Genomic DNA, 22,667 nt, shown 5'->3' with positions numbered 1-22,667 from the left:
TTGGACAGTGGAAGAAAACCAGAGGACCTTTCTCCACGGAGCAACACGCAAAACTGGATTGGAATGCTGACTGTGCACCAGGCCTCCTCACTAATACTCTTGTGATTGAATGAGCACACATTTCCACAGCCACTTTCCAAAATCTAGTTAAAAGCAGTCCCAGAAGTGTAAGATATATATTTTATATATTTGCAGTGGCACTGTACTGGTTGACCTGAGTACACCTTCAGTGAGGCAATTATTGTACCATTCACATAAAGGACACATTCTTGGAGCATGGATCAATACAGGTATACAGAAAGATTATGACACTGGAAGCAATGTTCACTTTATCAATGCATGTCTTTTGTGAGGTGAGTCATTGACAATTACTTACAATATTGCAATGTTTATCATTGGAGTCCATTAAACATTACCCCACAGGACAGCACAATATATTCCTGCTGGACTGAGCAGAAATCTAGGAAATTGCAATGTATTTCATACACCCTCTCAATCGGGCTCTTAAGAATTTCTTTGGGAACAAGCATATTGAATTGTGAAATTGCAAATAACTTATTATATCTGAAATATGCTTTTTTTTTTTTATTTTTTAAACACATGTTATTTCTACATAAGGGGTTGTACAACTGCATGAAACTAATCATAAAGCCTTGGTAAAGCCATAAATTCTTTTTACTTCTTTTGTTATTCTTACATGTGCATCATGTCTTACATGCCAAAGGATCAACTGCTGAACCTCATAATACAAAAATGTTCCAGATAGGCTAATAAATAAATAAAACCTACTGAGCTGTCTAATGAAATTCCCCACTTGAGGACCATTTTGTTTTGATGTAGGAGTGATTCAACTGTCTGCTGTGTGGGCTATCAGAGCTGCAAAGCTGCACATTACAGAAGCTTGTGTGCAGGGCTTTTTGTGGCTTCTGGCACATGTGCAAAATCTGTGTAACTAATAAAATAAACACACAACAAATTGCTAAAAAGAGAGAGAATGACACGTCCCCATGGACATACTCATGACAGCATAAGAAGCAGGAAGGTTTGTGTGTTCTGTGCTCCTGATAATGCTGTTCTAATCAGAGAAGAAAGAGCTAATAAGTCCCCATAGGCAAGTGTCATCCATCTCATTATCTAATGCTCTGTTTCCTCCATGCGTAATACCACCACTGCAGCTAAGCCTTGTGGCACATAACATACAGATACATTAGTGTTGTTTGTACACAAGAAATTACATTCTCCACCAGAATTAAATTAATGTAAACAAAGGAAGAAGCCATTTAGGACAGATTAAAATCATAAATTCACATTGAAGCATAAAAACTAGTTATGTGTGAAAAATATAGCAGTGAATAATATATGTTATTAAAATGTAAATATAGAAACACAAAACCTAATCAACATAAGCAAGATGACTGAATTCCAACATCAGGAACAAAATAGTACATAAGAAATATTTGAGCATTTCTTTAAATTCGAAATTAAATGTAAAACCAATTTTAGAGGATGGAAATGATGGCTGTAATAATAACTAATAAACCAATAATCTAGATTGCTTACATGTGAAAGATTATTACCATGGCCTTTAACTTGTCTACTAACCCTATATGACTTAGATAAGTAATGGCAGACTGTTTCCATCACATCAAAATACAGAGCAATGATTAAAAGCCCTTTCCAAACAAATGAAGAGAATTTAAGGGTCTGTTTTTCTGTAGAGCTCCCCACAGGCTGAATTCAATATCATTTCTTGTAAAAGAGGCAGAGAAATAATGAGATGTTAATAGTATTCGTGGTTTGTTCTGTCCCTCACATTAGTGATAATTAATCCAGGACCCTGCCTCATCCTGAGTAGGCCCTTAGACACACTGGGTCATCTGCATCTTAATATATTCCTTTCACACTTGGCAAAAAAAAAAGAAAAAAAAAAAGACAAATGTACTATGTGGACATTACATTTCTGCCTGCAGCTTTCAGCTGATTTTGAGGTTCATAATGATAATTTCCTGGAACTGCTCAATGGAAGTATAAAAGTCATGGGACCTGAAATGAAGATTAGAGTGCACTTTGTAGCTGTATGTTTTACATTAATCAATAATGGCCACTGGGAATCAATGTGTTTGTACTAAACATTAGTTGCATTGTTGCTTAAAGCTTTTCCTGATCCTTAAAAAGCAGTATTATACTACAAAATGCTTGAAAACATTTCACTTCCAAGTTCCAAAATCAAATGATGATAAATCTAATGGCATAACACTAATAACCATTTACAGATGTCACTGAAAATATTACATACCATACATCACATTTGACTAAACCTAATAGTTTCACAACACAATAAATGATGTAAAATGAATAAATACCCTCTGGTAGTAACCATACAGACAGTGACAAATTGAAAGACAAACCAGCATAAAGTGTATTAGTAAGGTGCTAGCCTGCCATGAGCTGCCAAGTGGGCCTTGGCATGGATTATCAGTCTCTGAATCTGTACTAGAAGGATTTCTTCCCAAAGATATTCCCCAGTTGGTGTTTTGATGATGGTGGTGCAGAGTGCTGTCTAAAACATTGCTCCAAAATCTTCCATTGATGTTCATATTGGTTGAGACTTGGTGACAGTAAAGGCCACAGCATATGTTTTACATCATTTTCATCAAACTCTTCAGTGAGCCCTTGTGCCCTGTGAATGGGGACATCATCATGGGGACATCATCATGGGGACAAATGGACCCAAATTATGCCAGCACAATGTCCTCCACAGCAAAACAGACACTGTTTTTCCCTTTGACATTAATTTTTAATGCATCAAATACAAACATATATCAAATGCTATTATGCACTATGTGTGAGAAAAAAAAAAATCTAATTATTTTTTTATACATTTATTATGTTGTTGTCCTATGCAAAGAATTTGCAAAACAAAAAGAGAGGGATGGTTGTAGACCTGCAGTAGACATACAATTAATATAATAGATATTGTGAGCAAACAGTTTATACTTGTTTGTATCATCACTTTCTACAAAGTATAAGCATATTATGTAACTCTGAATGATGTGTAATAAAGATCCATCATCACTCCATGTCAGCGTTATAGCATGATGTATTTAAACACAACACCGATCTATCAAGCCATATCTACTGCCTAATGGGCATCATTCCTTTAACCAGTGAAGTACAGAAGAGATCTCTGGAAAAGAATCACATTGTTTATCATTCTTAATGATAAACACAATTCCTCCACCAAACCAGTGTGTCGGAGAGCAGCTGACCTTATGGATGTGAACAAAAGAAAAGTTAAAGAAGTACTTAAAAGAGTACTGACTGTAAACATTTGTTTAATTTAAAAACCATGGTCCTTCTAGTCATATGTTTGTACAAATATGCAAAATGTAGAAATGCTGAAAAAAGGAATATGTGATAAATTAAGTCACAGACATAAATATGAATAATGTGAATTATTTGTTTAGTTAAATCAGTTCTAGCTAAAAATGAACCCCTCATCCTATACAATAAGTCAGAACATTTCAGGTGGAGCACAAGTGCTAAATAGGAAAAGAAATCTTCCATCCATAACAGCTTATATTAAATCATGTCCTGATTTAGTAATTATTATAGTTCTGCTTTCTCAGGTTTTTTCACAAAGTAACATTAAGAGGTATTTTCAAGTGCCAGTTTATTTATAAGGTATCAGTTTTATGGCATCCCCCAGTCTGAAGTTAGAAACTATGCCTAATGCAGGAATCTAATATTTTACACAATCAAGAATCAGAATGATATACTTACAGCATGGAGTATTTGTCCAGGTGTTATAGCAGTAAATTTCCTGATATTCTATGGCAGGTTGCATCTTTATAACTTTAGGTCAAATTACTCAGAAATAAAATTATGTTTATGTTACAGGTTTTAGCATCCTTGGTGGGGTGCCAATCCATCACAGGGCACAATCACAAACATTCATACACTACAGACACTTTTTGGACATGCCAATCAACCTATGGTGCACGTCTTTGGGTTGGGGGTGCATGGGGGGGAGCATGTGGGCTCCACACAAGCAGGGCTGGGGCAGGTGTCAAGTCCTCAGCCTTGGGGGCGTGAGGCAAGTGTGCTAACCACTACAACACTGTGCCACCCGAGTTTTAGATCTTCAAACGAAATACAACATAAAACAAAGGCAACCGGAGTAAACACACAATATAATTTTTATTTATTATTTTTTTACTGAAGCAAAAATAACCCCTATCCAATACCCATCACCAATGTGAAAAACTAATTGCCCTTTAAATTTAAAATCTGATTGTGCCACCTTTAGCAGCAATAACTGCAACCAAACACTTCCGATAACTAGAGATCAGTCTTTCACTTACTTCTAGGACTAGGACTTACTGCTATGCTTTGGATCATTGTCTTGCTGCATAATCCAGTTGCGCTTGAGTTTCAACTTCCAGACTGAAGACCAGACATTCTTTAGGATTTTCTGCTAGAGAGCAGAATTCATGTTTCCCTCAATTATGGCAAGTTGCTCAGGCCCTGAAACAGCAAAGCATCCCCACACCATCACACTTCCACCACCATGCATGACCATAGGTATGATGTTCGTTTGTGGAATTCTGTGTTTGGTTTACACCAGATGTAACGGGACCCCTGTCTTCCAAACAGTTCCACATTCGACTCATCCATAGAACAATCTCCCAAAAGGTTTGAGGATCATCAAGGTGTGTTTTAGATGAGCCTTAATGTTCTTCTGGGTTAGCAGTGGTTTTCACCTCTCCACTCTTCCATAAATGCATTTTTACCCAGTGTCTTTCTGATAGTGGAGTCATGAACAGTTACCTTTATTGATGCAAGAGATGTCTGCAGGTCCTTTGATGTTGTCCTTAACTCTTTTGTGACTTACTGGATGGGTCATTGATGTGCTCTTGGAGGAATTTTGGAAGGTCTTTGACTTCTAGGAAGATTCACTAGTGTGCTGGGATTTTCCATTTGAAGATAATGACTCTCACTGTGGTCCTTTGGAGACCCAGAGCTTTTGAAATAGCTTTTCAACCCTTCCCAGACTAATGTATTTCAATCACCTTTTTCCTCAGCATTTCTGGAATTTCTTTCAATTTTCACATAGTGTGTTACTAAGTAAGACCTTTCAACCAACTTCATGCTGTTGAAAAAGTTCTATTTAAGTGGTGATTTGATTGAACAGGTCTGGCAGTAATCAGGCCTGGTTGAGTCTAGTCCAGCTAAACCCCGTTACGAATGCAGTTTGATAGATTTGGGGAATTAGTAACTATGGGTGCAAATACATTTTCACACAAGCCCACTTGGTATTGGATAACTTTTTTGCTTCTATAAATAACTATCATTTAAAAACTGTATTTTGTGTTTGCTCAGGTTGCCTTTGATTTATCTTAGATTTTGTTTTACTTTCTGAAACAATTTAGTATGAGATATACACAAAAACAGAAGAAATCAGAAAACATTGTACATGCTTCAACAAGACTCCAGTGTTTGTGAGTAGCCCTCATTTACTGCTCAGTTATGCATCTTTTTTCAGTGGTCAACATAGCTCTTTATTTAGCTCTTTAATAGCTTTTTTTTTTCTTCTACTGGTCAGTGTGGTACAGCATGGCATGATTTGTATTCAGAACTATTTGTACCTGTAGCAACAGTGGAGGAGCTACAACCAAATGGTTTTAGTTTGCATGTGCTTTTATATTATTAAAAGACATATAGCAAGCACCTGAACAAACAGATGGCTTTGCTTTTTCCTTTGTAATCGATGGGAATGCTGTCAGACACTACTGAATATTGTTGTGCTGTATAGTCTTGTAGAAAATCAATGCCAGCTAGGAAGACATATCAAGTGTTTTGTTTGTACAATTGCTATCTGAATTAAGGGATGATTCACGATGACTCTGTGGCTGCTTTGAGCTAATCAATAATCTGTACTTCTTGCTCAACATATACTCTATGTCCTTGTTCAGTGCCTTGGCAACAAGTGTTCGTCAAATCAATTTCAGCACTGCTATGGCTGAACGGAAATAATTACGAATCAGGATCATCGTGTAATCATTGGCAATTGGAGATAACTGGAGATGGGCTCATATAATTTAGGTTTCGTTGTATTGAACCAAACACATTTGGTTGTGTGCTATACACCATAGGTTTCCAACAGTGTCCTGGAGTACCTCATGTCCTGTTCGTTTCTGTGTAATTCAGGAAGGTTAATTAGCTGATTATTTGAATCTGGTGTGCTGGGGGAAGGGAAAACACTCAAATGTGCAGGTCCAGGCTGGGAAACTGTGCTATGAATGTAGTTCTTGTTAAGCAAACAGCCTATTTCTGTGCACTAGGTTACATTAAAAATACAAAACTAAATAAAAAGTCGAAACACAGTCAGCTACTATAACCGTCCAGTCATCTGAAAGCAACAGAAACCATCCCATCCTTGATGCTTTACTCTAGGACAGTTTCCTCGCGCGCGCAAACTCTAAAGCGCGTGCATGTAAAGCTCGCGGAAGCGCACTGGACGCGTGACTGAGAGCGGACACACTTCTGCACACCGCGCGCATCTGTTCTCACAATTCTGAATTATAACCTCGGGAAAGCATCACGAATACTTTATTTACAAGACTGCTGAATTTCTTGCATTTAAATCTCGGAAACAGCTCAAGGAATGTCATGGATCCTCCAGCGGTGACCGAGAACTGCTTTGATGAACGTTATATAGACATGGCGTATAATGATAACTTTTCGGAACCAACCAGACTTCCGTTTAACCGGAGCACAGCACAGAGCACCGTGAGCGAGAGAACGTCTGTGATCATCGCCATCTCCATCACGGCGATTTACTCCGCCATCTGCGCGCTGGGGCTGCTGGGAAACGTGCTGGTTATGTACGGCGTGGTCAGGTACGGGTACTTTCTACTGCAAAACAAACAAAACTAAACAACAACAAATAACCTGCTTTAAAACTAAAACTGTTTAATAGTTGTCACTAGTAGAAATGACCTGTTTTTTTTTAAAGGGTGGCCTGGTTTATATAGGCTGCGTTAAACAGTGCCATTTCTTAGAGTTTTAACTTTAAGACGTGAGCTCTTTTAATTTGTTTTTTTTTTTTTTTTTTATCACTGAGTATAGTAACAACAATGTGTGTAAAAGATCCTGCCCTTGAAACTAAAGAGTCAAAACGGCTACAGTAACGACCGCCAGTGAGTATAGTTTGGCTACTAGACAACAAAATTGTTACTCTAACAACAAATTATGGAAACGTAAATTGTGCACAGAATATACAGCAGAACATTAGGAGAGGGAGAAATGGGCATTTGTTCCTTGTACACTCTGTTAAGAGCCATTCCAGCGAATGGCGGACATTTCTGTCCCCTGGACATTACATTACATTTACATTTATTCATTTAGCAGACTAGTTTATCCAAAGCGACTTACAAATGAGGAAATATAAGCAAAGGGATAGATCAAGTGGAGAACAATACAAGTAGTGCTACAATACAAGATTTTTAATTGAGTTCTAGAAAAGCAAAGTGTGCAGAGTAGAGGTGTAAGAGCCAGAGTAGGGTTTATTTTATTTATTTGTTTCATTTTTTAATTTAAGGATAATGTGGGGTTGACATTTTAGGGGCTAGTTAGGTGCTCACGGAAGAGGTGGGTCTTTAGCTGTTTTTTGAAGATAGTGACCGGTTATGTGGTCCGGATTGAGGTTGGAAGGTCATTCCACCACTGAGGAACAGTTAGTTGGAAGTTTCTGGAAAGGGACCTTGAGACACACTGAGTAGACACTACTAAACGTCGGTCATTAACCGATCACAGATTGCGTGAGGGGAAAGTAATCCTCAAGGAGAGTGTTGAGGTAGGAGGGTGCTGTTCCAGATAAGGTCTTGTACGTGAGCATCAAAGCCTTGAATTTGATGCGGGCGGCTACAGGAAGCCAGTGGAGGGAGATAAGGGGTGTGGCATGGGTCCTTTTGGGCTATATGTATAAAAATGCATAAAAATGAACTCTAAAACATATTTTATTATTAAGCAACGTGTCCTGCACATTAAGCTAACTACAAATTTTAAATGTCCAATTAAAAACATATTAATAAAAACTACCTAGAACACAAAAAATAGCATTTGTTGCATGTCCCCACTCTCTATCTCTATACTTTACCATGAAATATAATTATTAAAATCCTTCAGAAATCTTTTTTTTTGCATTGTTGTGACTTTATATCCAATCTATGCTTAAATTTTTTTCCCCATGAGAAATCCATAATATTTTAGATAACACACATTTTAGTCGTGTCCCCAGGTTTTCATTCAGTCCTGTGACCCGAACACATTCTCCCCTCTGAAAAATTTGGTACATTTCACAAGACACATTTTCAACAGGAATTTGCATCATCTGGCTCTTCTGAAGGCAGTTGGAAGACCAAAAGTAAGTCCTCTCATTTTCTTTTCTGTATATTTGATATTGTGACTATGTCTGAAAAGGTAAATCTTAACACAGTGTCTTGTTACCTAAATTATTTGTTAGATGTCATTCATTTATTTTAAAAATAAAATTTTTTGGTAAAATCACTAGAATTTGCTCAGTATCCTCATGCTATTAGCATGTATGCCATGTGGCTATATTTCATATATTTGCTAATTCCATGCTAAAAACTTCAGTCCTGTTACCTATATGTTACTCATATAAACCATAACAGGGGTGAGTAGCATCCTCTGGCGTATTGATTTATTAGTGTGATTATTAGTTTATGTAATATGATTTACTTGATTAAGTTTTACAGTTACCGTTACTTAAGTTGTAGACGTATCAGTTTTATAATATGAATACCACGCTTACAAGGAGCCAATCCACCACTAAGTGCTGCAGAAAAGCAGCAACTCTATCGCACCCGATGTGATGCAGACCCAGAGAGGAGACAGAAATATTTAGAGAAGGAATGTGAAAAATACACAAAAGACCTCGAGTCAGGCAGGAAGAAATTAATCTATGACCTCAGTCAGAGAGAAAAGCACAGACGCAGAAAAGGGAGGGAGAATTACCATAGGACAGGAAAGAAGCCCTCCAACACCTTGTCACCCCTCCACACAGCCCCCAGTTATCACCAGAGCAAGCTGTGCATCCATAGCTAAGCACTTCCAGGTCTATTTTATTAAATGGATCATGTGCCAAAGACAATGTGCTAGAGGTTACTTTTAATGAAAATAGACATGATTACATTACCCTATGAATTTAGCCATCAGGTCATAGAGGGTAATTTATCAACGTAACAGTACATTTTCCTGACTATTGCAATGTGTAATTTATTGTGATGCATGTGTTTTTTAGGCAACGTAATCAAGGGCAGAGAAGAAGCCGAAAAACACGAAAGAAGCTTTATAAACAAATTCAAGAACTAAAGGTTCTGGTGAAAAAATAAACCAAACAAAAAGCACAAAAGTACAAGAAAAAACTCCAGCGCACTAAAAAGAAAAATTCATCTCCACGCACAAAAGTAAACAAACAGTTGACAGCTTCCAAGTTTGTCCATTCAGAAGACCCTTTTGTTTCATGAAGCTCTAGTGGAGGTTCTTGTGCAATAGCTACACTACTTGAAAATAATCGGTAAAATCAATCTGGATGACCTTTTGAAAGAGATCACGTGATACAGAAAATACGAAGTGCATGTATGGAGAATGTTCTGAGTGCAAGGACTGCTCTTGCCCAGTCTCTACAGAGTACAATCCAGAGAATAAAGTGTTATATTCAGTGGGTAGTTATGGATAAGCAGCACAAGAATGACCCCAATGGCAAAACATCTAAAATTCACAATAAAAAAAAAAAAAGAGTTCCAGACCACTCAAGAAGAACTGCTGTAACAGCTAAACCTGCTGCTGCATAGGTTTAACAGACACACTTTTAACATCAACAATCAGTTGATCCACTACAGGGCAGTGAGACAAAGCTTAAAAGCACATGAATTCTTAATTCATGTAGAGTTTTCTGAAAATTACCTCTGCAAGTACAGCACAGAAATACAGGCAGTGCACTTCGGAGCATCACATCAGCAGGCTACACTGCACACGGGTGTGGTTTATGTGCATGCAACCCCTCGCCCTATGTCCTTCAGCACAGTGTCACCCTCAAGAAAAAGGGCCCACCAGCAATCTGGCAGCACTTGTCACCAGTGCTTGATTATGTGCAGAGTGCACATCTGGAGGTCTCCACTATCCATTTTTATAGCGATGGCCCTTGCACTCAGTACAAACAACAATAATTTTTTCTTGTTTTGTAATGAGCTGCTCAGGCGAGGATTCACTTCCGGGACATGGAACTTTTTTGAGGCGAGCCACGGGAAAGGTTGCCCTGGATGGTGTGGGAGGGGCCCTGAAGAGGAGGGCTGACAGTCTAGTCAGCCAAGCAAGAGACATTCCTGATGCTGAAGAGCTGTTTGCTGTGTTGCAAGAGACAGAGACAAAAATCAACTTGTTTTTTTGTTGGCGAGGAAGTAGTTGATAAAGCAGTTTCAGAGATACCTAATGATGTGCCACCAGTTCTGTCCATTATGAGGATCCATCAGGTAGTGTCCCTAGCCCATGGAGAACTGATATACAGGGATGTCAGCTGCTTGTTCACAATAATACAAAATCTGAACTGTGGGTGCTTTAATGCAAAGCATTTCAAGTTCAGCAATCAACAGACCGCTCCCATGGGACAGAAGTTCAGTGGCTAAGTCTTGAAGTTGTTGGCAAATGATGTGTGCTGAAATACAATGAACTGTATGCTGGTGTCATCACAGATACAAGTGAAACACATGTTGAGGTCTGTTGTATGCAAAAGATTGGGGTCAACAGGTTTTTCTGGCCAGCCCACGAAGATATCCTTTGGTACTTGTTTGAGGACATTGTGTGCATCATCCCACCACCGAGGCCAGTCACAGCTCTTCACATAGAAATTGAGAGAAAAGTCTTGGCCAAACTAGAGAAGGCTTTTTTAGAAAGGGTCAGGCAAGTTTGTTTTCTTGTATTGAGTGCAATTCTAGCAAAAACACTGGATGTAGCTTCTGTAACATTTTTTGTTTTGTAGATGAAGATTGAGAGAACCCAGAAGCCAGAAACAGCCACCATGACATGCTGATGGGGAAGGAGATACACCCACCACACTCTCTATCTCTGTTCTCTCCATCTTCTTCACTGTGATGAAGTACAAGCACATAGCAGATTCCTTCAGTAATCTCTCTCTCACACACACAAGCTATGCACACTCACAGGGGGACACACACCCCGGATACACATTCCTGTTACTCAGCGTTCATTCCTGTTATTAAATTGTTTTTCTCTAAAATATAAAGTTAAACCATGGCTTTTATCAATTGTGTTATGTCAATCATTTATCCAATATCTTAATTAATTACATGATATAAAAAATTATTAAGTTGGGGTTTGGCTCTCCTTTAAAATGAAAAAATGGCTTTGCATTAAAAAAAAAAACACCTGTGCATAGAGTGATTTTTTTTTTTTTTTTTTTTTTTTTTTTTTTTTTTAGTAAAAAATATCAATTCTTTAATCATGCAACCAAGCATTTCTTTAAAATAAACACTTTTGTGAGAGGAAAACAAAGGAATTAGTTGACATTACTTTTAAAGATGCTTTTTAAAAAGACACGAGTTTTGGTAACAGGACTGAGAAAAATGCATCTCCTGCTTTGAAACCTTGTAAAAAATTAAATAAATTTACCTGAGCTTGACCAATATACATTTTGAAAAGTGAAATGTGTGTTTTTAGATTCAGTGATGAAAAAAATATAAAAAATTAAGTATAATATTTGAGTTACACCAGGCAAATGTCACCTATTCAATGGAATGGCTCTTAACTCTTTTGCTGTATGGTAAGGTGTTTTCATATATCTCATCTTTTTTTTAAATAGTAAAACTGGAAATAAAATAAACACTGTTCAAGTATTTGAAAACACCTGCCACAATGAGGAGTTGATGCAATACAATTGCAAATCCAAATCGTGAACCAGAATTTTAGAGCAGGCTGAGATCACAGCCAGCAGCACACAGGCTTGTTGGCAGACAAGATGGAGAAGTCAAATACACAAAGTAGAGCTTGATACTGTGAAGACCTGCAGATGAAACATGCTCAGAAATCATCATCATCATATGTGGATTATTGGGTTAACAGGATTGAGTTGCCAATATGACACAATCTGATATTTGTCTGTTTTTTTTCAAAGATGTTGACTTGTTACCAAGACTAGGCCGTAAATTCAAACTGACATAGTAGCAGTAGCAAATGTAAAGAAGATTAGCTCTCACGTCTTGAAGCATTTTATAAATGCAAAAAAAAAAAAAAACCTACACTACTTATAGACATTTTTAATTAAAGTGTTAGGATGAGGATGCAAGATGTACTGCCAAAAACAAACCAATACATGGCCACAATTTCATGAGGACAAATAAAGTACTTATTACTTTCTGATCCCAATTTAGTATCCTGTAGGTTCATTAAACTAAAATGTGCCTGTATTACTGCATTGTGCAAAAGAAAAAAACAAAAACTTTTAAGAGTCTCTCCAGGCTTAATAACATTTGCATTAGCCAATTGTTGACTGGATGATCCTGATTTAGTGGTTCAATGTGCAGTTCTCTCAAACCACTTGCAAACCCAATTAACTCCTGAAACAACAGAATACATTTACATGTTGAAATGCCAATGCAAGTAAGACACCGTAACCTTTTCTAGCAAGTTAATCATCTTAAGGTACACTAACATTTAAAATAATTGACTTTAGTTTTTTTTGAAAATCTACACAAACCAAATCTGGCAGGCTTATAAGCCGATCAAAGTAAACTAATCAATACGAGTGATGGATAGCTAGCTAACTAGGAACACAGCCATCAAATGTTGCTATCAGTGATTATGGCATTTTCAGTATGAAATTCTAACATAAATCCAACAATAATCAACATATCCGGAAATTCCCCTGTAGGAATGAACATGTAAAAATTCATGATGGCAGGTCATCTAGACACAGATTTTTTTAAAAATATTTTAAGGTTATTGATGCAATTTAAAAAAAAAAAAAATTCCGAAAATTATTGATGTGACCAAAATTGTTTTTACCTGTATTGTCTTGCCTTCAAATAAGGCGTTTCACCTGTATCTGCCTACATGTGTAAGTCAGTGTACACTATACAGTACTGTGCAAAAATCTTAGGCACACAATTTTGTTTAAGTACAAACTATGTTACAGATATGAGTTCTACAGTTTAAAGTCACTACAAAAACATTTTAGATTTCCAAAAACTAGTTTTCCAGCACAAAATTAAGTGTTACAGAAAAATGTTTGTATGTCAGTAAGAAAGAAGCATATTGCACAAGAGGCCACTTTTCAGACAAAAAAAAACAAACAATGAAGAATTTTGCTGCGAAAATAAGATGCAATTGCGACAGTCAAAGCCTCCAGAAGAACTGTGGCTGGTTCTGCAAGATGCTCAGTAAAATTTACCAGCTCATTTCCTTATAGAACTGTACACATTAGTAGTACCTGAAACTACTAATTTTTTTTAAGCAAAGGGTCATCATACCAAATATTGACTTTGTTTAATTTATTACTGTTTATTGCACTTTATAGTATTATTATTACTTTTTTTAAGCATAGAAGCATTTAATTTCATTATTTTTGAAGGCATCATTTGCCCTACAGCATTTCTTTGTATGTGCCTAAGACCAAACGTATGTGGACACCTGACCATCACAGCTTTATTAGCTTGTTGGGCATCCCATTCCAAAACACATGGCCATTAATATGGAGTTGTTGTTAATGCTGAAGCATTAACATTACCTTTCACTGGAACTAAGGGGCCTACCTAGCCCAAAACCTGAAAAGCAGCACAAGACCATTATCCCTCCTCCACTAAACTTTACTGTTGGCACAGTGCATTCTGGTAGGTAGTGTTCTGGTATCTGCCAAACCTAAATTCATCCATCAGACAGCCAGTTAATGAAGCGTGATTCATCACTCCAGAGAACGTTTCCACTGCTCCAGAGTCCAGTGGCAGTGTGCTTTATTCCACTCCAGTTGACGCTTAGCATTGTGCATAGTCATCTTAGGCCTGTGTGCAGCTACTTGGCCATGAAAACCCATTTCAGGAAGTTCCAAACAAACAGTTTTTGTGCTAATGTTGCTCCTATACGCTTCCACTTCAAAATAATAGCACTTACATTTGAGCGGGACAGATCTAACAGCACAGAAATTTCATGAATTAAGTTGTGGCAAAGGTGGCATCCTATGAATGTGTCATGTTTGAAGTCACTGAGCTCTTCAATATGACCCATTCTACCGCCAATGTTTATCTATGGTGGTTGCATGGCTATGTGCTTGATCTTATGCACCTGGCAGCAGTGGGTGTGGCTGAAAGACCTGAAGTCAATAATTAAAATGGGTGTCCACATACACTATATTAATACTAGGTAGGGCCTCACTTTTCTCTCAAAACAGCTTCAGTTCTTCATTGCATGGTTTCCACAAGATGTTGAAAACATCTGATCCGTGATTCTGGTCCATGTTGACATGGTTGCCTCACTAAATTCCTGCAGATTTTTCATCTGCAGTTTCATGCTGTGAATCTCCCGTTCGGGCACATCCCAAAGGTATTCTATTGAACTTAGATCCTGTGACTGGGAAGGCCACTGAAGAACATTAAGTTCATTGTCATGTTCATGAAACCAGTTTGAGTTTTGCTTTGTGATATGGTGCATTATAATGCTGGAAGTAGCCATTAGAAGATGGGTAATTTGTGGCCATGAAGGTATGCGCATGGGTCAGCAACAATACTCAAATAGGCTGTGGCATTCAAGCGATGACTGACTGGTGTTAACTGGCCCAAAGTGTGCCAAGGGCACATTCCCCACATCATTACACCGCCACCAGTCTGGACTGCCGACAAATGGCAGGTTGGGTCCATGGATTCCTACTGTTGGTGCCAAATTCTGACAATCTTTTTCTACAGTCTTTGTGCCTCAGCAGAAATCGAGATCAATTAGACCAGGCTATGTTTTCCCAGTCTTCAACTGTCCAGTTTTGATGAGCCTGTGCCCACTGTGCTTTCTGTTCTTGGCTGACAGAAGTGCAAACCAACGTGCTCTTCATCTTTTGTAGCCCATCTGCCTCGAGGTTTGATGTATTGTGCATTCTGAGATGCTTTTCTGCTCACCACAATTGTAGAGTGGTTATCTGTGTTATTGTAGCCTTTCTGTCAGTTAGAACTAGTCCAGACATTCTCTGTTGACCTCTCTCATGAACAAGGTGTTTCCATCTGCAGAACTGCCACTTACTGGATGTTTTTCTTTATTTTTCAGATCAGCACTAATAGTTGTTATGATGATGGATGAGATACTTATGTTCTGGCAGCATTATTTAAAGCTTTGAAAGCATAATTAGAATGAACTGGAATCAACATGTATTATGTATGTGAATCCGGTTGATTTCAACTGGCTTCACCTCGTACAGCATCAGAAACACTTTGCTTGCCTATGTGATGAAGGATATTTGACTGAAACATTCCTGTTTTGCTGGGAACTTTTAATTAACTTTTACTACACCTACTATTATTACTGAAGTACACTACATTTCTTCATACGTTTTGTAGGTCGGGTCACCTGTAAATGCTCAGTGGCAAGATAAATGAAATCTCATGTTGCAAACTGTTTAATCAGTAGAAAATAATATGGACCATTCTGCACAGACAGTTATTGCTATAAATAGTTTTAAATTTTTTGGTCTACTGAAGTACAGTTTAAATGGAACAAGAAACTTAATCAATGTCTCCTATCCATCAATATTTGCTTCTGTTTACCAACAACTTTATAATTGGACAATCATGGTATCTCAACAGGTACACAAAGATGAAGACTGCGACCAACATTTACATCTTTAATTTGGCTCTGGCAGATGCATTGGCCACCAGCACACTGCCGTTCCAGAGTGCCAAGTATCTGATGAGGACCTGGCCTTTTGGGGAGCTGCTGTGTAAAACAGTCATTGCTATTGACTACTACAACATGTTCACCAGTATCTTTACTCTGACAATGATGAGTGTAGACCGCTACATCGCTGTGTGCCACCCAGTGAGAGCTCTAGATTTCAGGACGCCCGTCAAAGCAAAGATCATCAACGTCTGCATCTGGATCCTGTCATCTGCCATTGGTATTCCAATCATGATCATTGCTGTAACAAGAGTGACGGACAATGGTAAGTTTTTTCTGAAGCTGATCTGATAATGTCAGTTACAAGCAATAAGAATTTAGTAGTGTTTTTTTTATCAATAGAGCAGTAGAGAGTATATTGACCATGCTTGAAATGGCATGAAAAAGAAACCTTGAGAGCCAAAATCATCTTAAGGGACATAAATGAGAACAGGAGATGTAGTAACTGAAGTTCAGTGTGGATACTAGGACCAAAAAGCAAAAATATGGAGTGGCACATTTACATGAGCCTGGTTTAGAGTTGCATTAAAGCGCACCTATTATGGTTTTAAAACGTGCCTAATTTTGTTTTAAAGGTCTCATAGAATAGATTTACATGCATCCTTTCAGAGAGCATACTCTGCTCTGATTGGTCAGATGTCCCAGTCTGTTGTGATTGGTCTACCATTGTCAGCGTGTGTCGGGAAAAGGAAACGCCCATTACCGTTTCAGCTCAATCTGGAAAAAAACTTAAGACCAGAGGCGGGGCTATTTGTTACAAACCTATGTAGGTTTGTACAGGAAGTAAGTCTGGAATTACTAATGACTCATTTCAGCCGTTCAGAATCGGTTCCTTCTTTTGGGAGTCAATAACTCAGTTTGTTGTGCTCTTTGATATTTGAAACTTTGCAGACTTTCTACATTCACAAACAGCTCTATAGCACACTACATGAAAGGTAATGTTTGAAAAACCATAATAGGTGCCCTTAAAATTTTTTAAATAATACCTATAACACTGTAATAAAGTCACTGAATCATTGCCCTAGCCATTTAAGGATTATGCACATAATTTACACACTTACTCCTTAGATCTAAACCAAGTTTTTGTGAGACAAACTGCATTAAAACTGTAATGCGTGATAATTATATTGTCAATTACTGTTTTATTTGTGAAAAATCATGCATGTAGTAGATCTACCTTTAGATTAAATATACTGGCAGTGTAAATGGGTTAATGGAACAGACTAACAAGATACAGGTTTTCTGTATTTTTGCTTAATGAAGGCATTGCCTACATGTGAGCACCAAGACATGTTCATATACTCACCTATTTCCCAGTAGTCATTGTGAAGTCTTGTTCTATGGTTTTATTTTCATTACAATAAAAAGGCTGCAGGCTAAATAGCAAGAAAATAAAAACACCTCCCTACCATTAGGGATGGCACCAACTTAATGGGTGAGGCCAGTTTAGCCTCAAACTGAAGGAAATATCAACAAACATACATCTGTAAAAATATTGTTACTGAATATCCCATCTTTCCTTAGGTAAAATCATCTGTATGCTGAAATTTCCCGACCCTGAAAGGTATTATGACAATGTGACGAAAATGTTTGTGTTCATCTTTGCCTTTGTGGTGCCTGTTTTGGTGATCTCAGTCTGCTATGGGCTGATGATCCTGCGGCTGAAAAGTGTACGCATGCTCTCTGGTTCCAAAGAGAAAGACAAGAACCTGCGCCGCATTACCCGTATGGTGCTGGTAGTGGTGGCAGCCTTCATCATCTGCTGGACTCCCATCCATATCTTCATCATAATCAAGACCTTCATAGAGATTGACCAGAAGAACCCACTTGTGATCATCAGCTGGCACTTGTGCATTGCTCTGGGCTACATGAACAGCAGCCTAAACCCAGTCCTGTATGCTTTCCTGGATGAAAACTTCAGGAGATGCTTTCGAGAATTTTGCCTGCCCTTCCGCTCTCACATGAACCAGAGCAGCTTTTCCCAAGGCCGCAACACCACCAGGGAACCTGTCTCAGTCTGTGGTATAGCAGATTCAGTAAGAAAGCCCACATGACTAGTGCTGGTCCAGGGATCACCTGGACAACCAAATAGAAACCAACATGACCTACAGTCTGAGTGCACTCAAATCTCCACCACTGAGTTCTGAGTCACCCCTTATGAGACGTAGGGTGCAGTATAATCTCTTGTTGATTTTGGTATGACTTTTTATTCTTATAAAATCTAATTAAATTCCTAACTCAGTGTAAATCCTACAAATTTTGGACAAGATCAAGTTGGAATTATAGACCCCTTAACAGTCAGCCCAATAATCATTCCTTGATGATATATACACTATATGGACAAAAGGTTGTGGACACCTGACCATAACACTCATGTGCTTTATGAATATCTCATTCCAGACTTAGTCCCGCTTTATAATAACCTCCACTCTTCTGGGAAGGCTTTCCACTAAATGGAGTGTGGGCATTTGTGCTCATTCAGCCACAAGAGCATTAGTGAGGTCAGGCAATGATTTTGGGTGAGGAAGTGTGGGGAATGTCAGCATTGCACTTCATCCCAAAGGTGTTCAATGGGGTTGAGGTCAAGGCTCTGTCCAGATGATTCAAGTTCTTCTACACCAACCTTGCTAAGCCATGTCTTCGTGGACCTCACTTAGGCAGAGTAGGCAATCACCTAGGGCCTCGGGCCTTGTAGGCGGGGCCTCCATAACCATAACATCCCTATATGCTAGTCCACCAATCAAGATGGGCAGCAAAAGACTAGGCTCTTTGTCCATTGGATATATTGTCACTTACCTGTCCACCACATCGCACACATTCAACAACAAACAAAATGACAGAAAAATTTAGATTTTCCAAAAATAAGTAAGTAATAATTGGTGACAGGCTGTTGAATTATTAGAAAAATAATGCGCACCCAAGGTGGCAATGCAGCCACAAGGCACAACAGAAGCTTGATCCATTGATATGCAGTTATTGGAGATAACAATCCCCTGGCATATCAATGGCTGAAGCCTCCGTTACTATCTCTAAAATTATGTTTTGGAATTAGCAATAGAGGCTTGAGATGGGGTGCGTAATAAATTAGTTCCACACACGAGCGTTTTAAGGACAAAAACCTGACAAATGTCTTGAAATAAAACATCTGAGCAATTTCATGAGGTGTGGCAACTGTGGTATAAGCGGAATCATTTTCTCCGGTCTGTTGAATTATTAGAAAATAATGCACACCCGAGGTGTAATGGTCACTCTGTGCATTATTTTCTAATAATTAAACGGCCCGTCTTCAATTATTCCTTACTTAAAGAAAACCTTCAAATCTTCAAACAGGTTTCATAGTTGAAGAGATGACTTGCTGTCAAACTGCAACAGAGAAATTATGACGACAGTGAGACTGGATTGAAGAAATTTGTCACAGTGAAATCATATTTTTAACTGTGTAAATAATGACTCTTAATTTGAATCTCTGTACTGGTCAAAGCTGGTTGATGTCCCATTTTATCGTAAGGCATAAGAGACTATTGAAATGGAAACAAAGAAATACACCATCATATGCACAAACAAACAAAAACTGGTTCAAGTGTCTACAATGCCTTTAGTTGTCATCTACACATCTCTTAGATTAATGAGACTTTCTGCACAATGGACTTTTGCATGCATACTAGAGTGCCACTATTGTTGCTGAGATGATTTATGTCTCCAGGACACTTTTCATCACAAAAGCAAAACTGGAGTACAGACAATGAAGAGAACTAAATATAAATTAGTCATATGTAGGCCAGACTGCAGAAGCAAACCAGTGGCTCATGCAGTGTTGCTTTGAGTGCCTTACTGTGGCTGGAGAGAAGGAAAATTAGTAAGTCTTACAAGCTACTATCTGCACAGTAACAGGCACAATGCTCAATTTCAGTAAAATCATTTTTAAAAAATGCTGTCACTGAAATTCCAACTTATGTTTATGCCAACCACAGACACATTTGCAATGTTACAAACTAAAACCTGCCTGTGGGCCACTTCATTGTTAAAACCATTTATTCTATTTCTTTTTCAGTAGATGTTTGTATACATGTGACTGTGAATACAATGAAAGAAATGTAGTGAAAGCAAATGTTGGATGCAAGTCAAATATTATTCTAATTACATGTATTTGGTGACAGTTTCTGTGTGGTAAAAGTACTTTTGATATTTTCCCAAGTATTTTAATGAGTTTAGTGCCAGTCGCAGAATGAAATGAGAAGTTGATGCAGTGTTCAACATCTATTCATGTGCTGCTTTTTGGTAATGTGGCTTTCGATTGTAGTGTTTTTCATTCTGAGTATTCAAACGTCCTCTGCCAAACATGTACAACTTCAGTACGAGGCCTTACTTCTTCTGCATCTACATCAATTGGAACTGAATTATAATAACTACAGTGTTGGAATTATATTCTGAACATTTATATATTTTGTTGGACCCTTTTGTGTATTTATGAAATATTGATGAAATGTGTGTTGTTTTGTGATATAAATCATAAAGCATTAATTATTGTATAAATGACAAGGAGATAGCCGTTTTGCTAATGTATTCAGAGATGGTTCAGATGGTTCAGAGATGTATTTACAAGAATAAATCTAAATATAATCCATGAATTAGATTTTTTTATTTTTATTTAAGTGTTAATATAGGTACTTTGTAACTTGATCCCATAAATAACAAGAAAGCTGGACATCAAAACCAATTTCTAGAGAAATTTAAATTCTTATTATATTAAAAAGAAAAAAAAAAGAACTATAAACAGTTCAAAGAAACGATGGATAAGATGTTGATACCTTAAGAACTGGTCGATTGGAGGTGGCTACCCAAGACTTTTACCATAGGTCCGTCAGTAGGGAATTCTTGTTAGTGCATCCATCCATCCATTTTCCGCTTATCCTACACAGGGTCACAGGGAGCCTGGAGCCTATCCTAGGGGATACGATGCAGGGGACACCCTGGATGGGTTGCCAACCCATTGCAGGATAAAAAATAAAAAAAATTTTTTTTTAAATCACACAAATACTTGCCGACAAATTCACACACTACAGACAATTTAGAGATGCCAATCAGCCTACAGCGCATGTCTTTGGATTGGGGGAGGAAAGTGGAGTACCTGGAGGAAACCCCCAAAGCAAGGGGAGAACATGCAAGATCTGCGCACACCAGGGGTGGTGGTGGGGGGGGGGGACGGTTCCAAACATGATCAAGGTATATTTTAAGGGTATTTGAGACAATGGGTAATAAGAACTAGACACTTGTTGGCAGTCGAGGCATCCCTATCAACGCTGTTGGTGTTTACTTTAAAATAAGAGCATCTACCAAGTAATGGAGATGGATCGGTCAGGTTACGAGATTTGTTTTTACCATGGCAATAAAGGAGCCAATTAATGGTTAAATTCAATGGTGTAGGATCACTTTTTTTTGGACAACTAAATTATGACATTTAATAGCATATCTAATGATAGCAGACCTTATGCTCATAAATGAGATTAAAAAAAGCCATCAACAGAAGGGAATAAATGTACTTGCATGGTACATGTACAATTAGAGAGCATTAAGTGAGAAAGTACCAAAACACTTTAACTGATGCAATGCTAATTGCATTATATCGTTTTAAACCAGGTATAAGACAGTCACATTAAAACCATAATGTAATTCAAACATCATGTAATGGGTTTTACCTTCAAAGGCTTGATCCTATTTTCCTCAAGGATTTGAGTGCTGTTATACAAGAGCATGTCGGAGAGCAGAGCTGTTTTTCTCTCGCTGACATTGTGCACATGAGAGAGAGAGAGAGAGAGAGAGAGAGAGAGAGAGAGAGAGAGAGAGAGAGAGAGAGAGAGAGAGAGAGAGAGAGAGAGAGAGAGAGAGAGAGAGAGAGAGAGAGAGAGAGAGAGAGAGAGAGAGAGAGAGAGAGAGAGAGATAGATAGATAGATAGATAGATAGATGCCTTCAACTCCTTTCAGCAGCAAATCCTGCACATCACATTACATAGTCTTTTAGATAGCAAAGACAGAAACACTGATGAAAAGACTGTCAGCAGGACATCACTTTACTATAGCAAAACATACTGGTTTTATCAAACTGAATAGACACAAGGGAGACAATATAAATATCATGCCATCTAGTCCGATTTTTATGGTTTTTAAGAATTCTGGGATGATAAAAAAATAACCTGGTCCCAAAACACCAGAATGCCTTGTCAGATTTATTCAAAGAACATTTTTGTAAAATTCACATTGTACAACAGATGGGAAAATGCAAAAGTGAACAACAATGAAAAGCCAGTAATTTTTCCAAAAACAAAACAAAACAAACAACACGATTAAGTCTGGGGAGAAAAACTTTAAGACAATGCTAATGAGTTGTGAAAATCCTGTTATAGAAATGTCAACATACATTATACACCAGCTCAGCTAAGTCAAGCATCACCATGCCCACTTCAAGCATAAAAGACTGACTATATGATGATTGGTAGGAACCGTGTCCAATCAGGAGAGTGAAAATGTGCGCGTAAATAAATGGAAGCAAGAGAGTGACAATGAATCCAATATTATACTACAAAAGAACAAAAAAAAATTCAATACAATGGATTTAATAGCTTATTTCTTGCTGAACAAGTAAAGAATTTAATTTTCTAATTAGAAGGTGAAACTTACTGAATGACAAGCAGACAATT

General features: G+C 37.9%; 1 protein-coding gene across 1 annotated transcript; it reads left to right on the top strand.

Moving 5' to 3' along the window:
- Positions 1-6,807: 6,807 nt before the first annotated feature.
- oprd1b (opioid receptor, delta 1b) lies at positions 6,808-20,444 on the top strand. Its single transcript, XM_053632722.1, has 3 exons — positions 6,808-6,902; positions 15,882-16,237; positions 17,497-20,444. The coding sequence occupies exons 1-3, from the start codon at positions 6,886-6,888 to the stop codon at positions 18,024-18,026; spliced, it is 903 nt and encodes a 300-aa protein (XP_053488697.1). The 5' UTR covers positions 6,808-6,885; the 3' UTR covers positions 18,027-20,444.
- Positions 20,445-22,667: the final 2,223 nt, after the last annotated feature.

This window comes from Ictalurus furcatus, chromosome 1 (genome assembly GCF_023375685.1).
Source record: "Ictalurus furcatus strain D&B chromosome 1, Billie_1.0, whole genome shotgun sequence".
Lineage (NCBI taxonomy): Eukaryota > Metazoa > Chordata > Actinopteri > Siluriformes > Ictaluridae > Ictalurus > Ictalurus furcatus.
The sequence above is the reverse complement of the archived record's forward strand: the minus strand, read 5'-3'. Positions and strand labels throughout refer to the sequence as shown.

Bases quoted from the DNA above. Each gene is read 5' to 3' on its own strand.
- oprd1b (XM_053632722.1), top strand. The intron at 16,238-17,496 runs GTAAGTTTTTTC...ATCTTTCCTTAG, and splicing joins AACAAGAGTGACGGACAATG to GTAAAATCATCTGTATGCTG.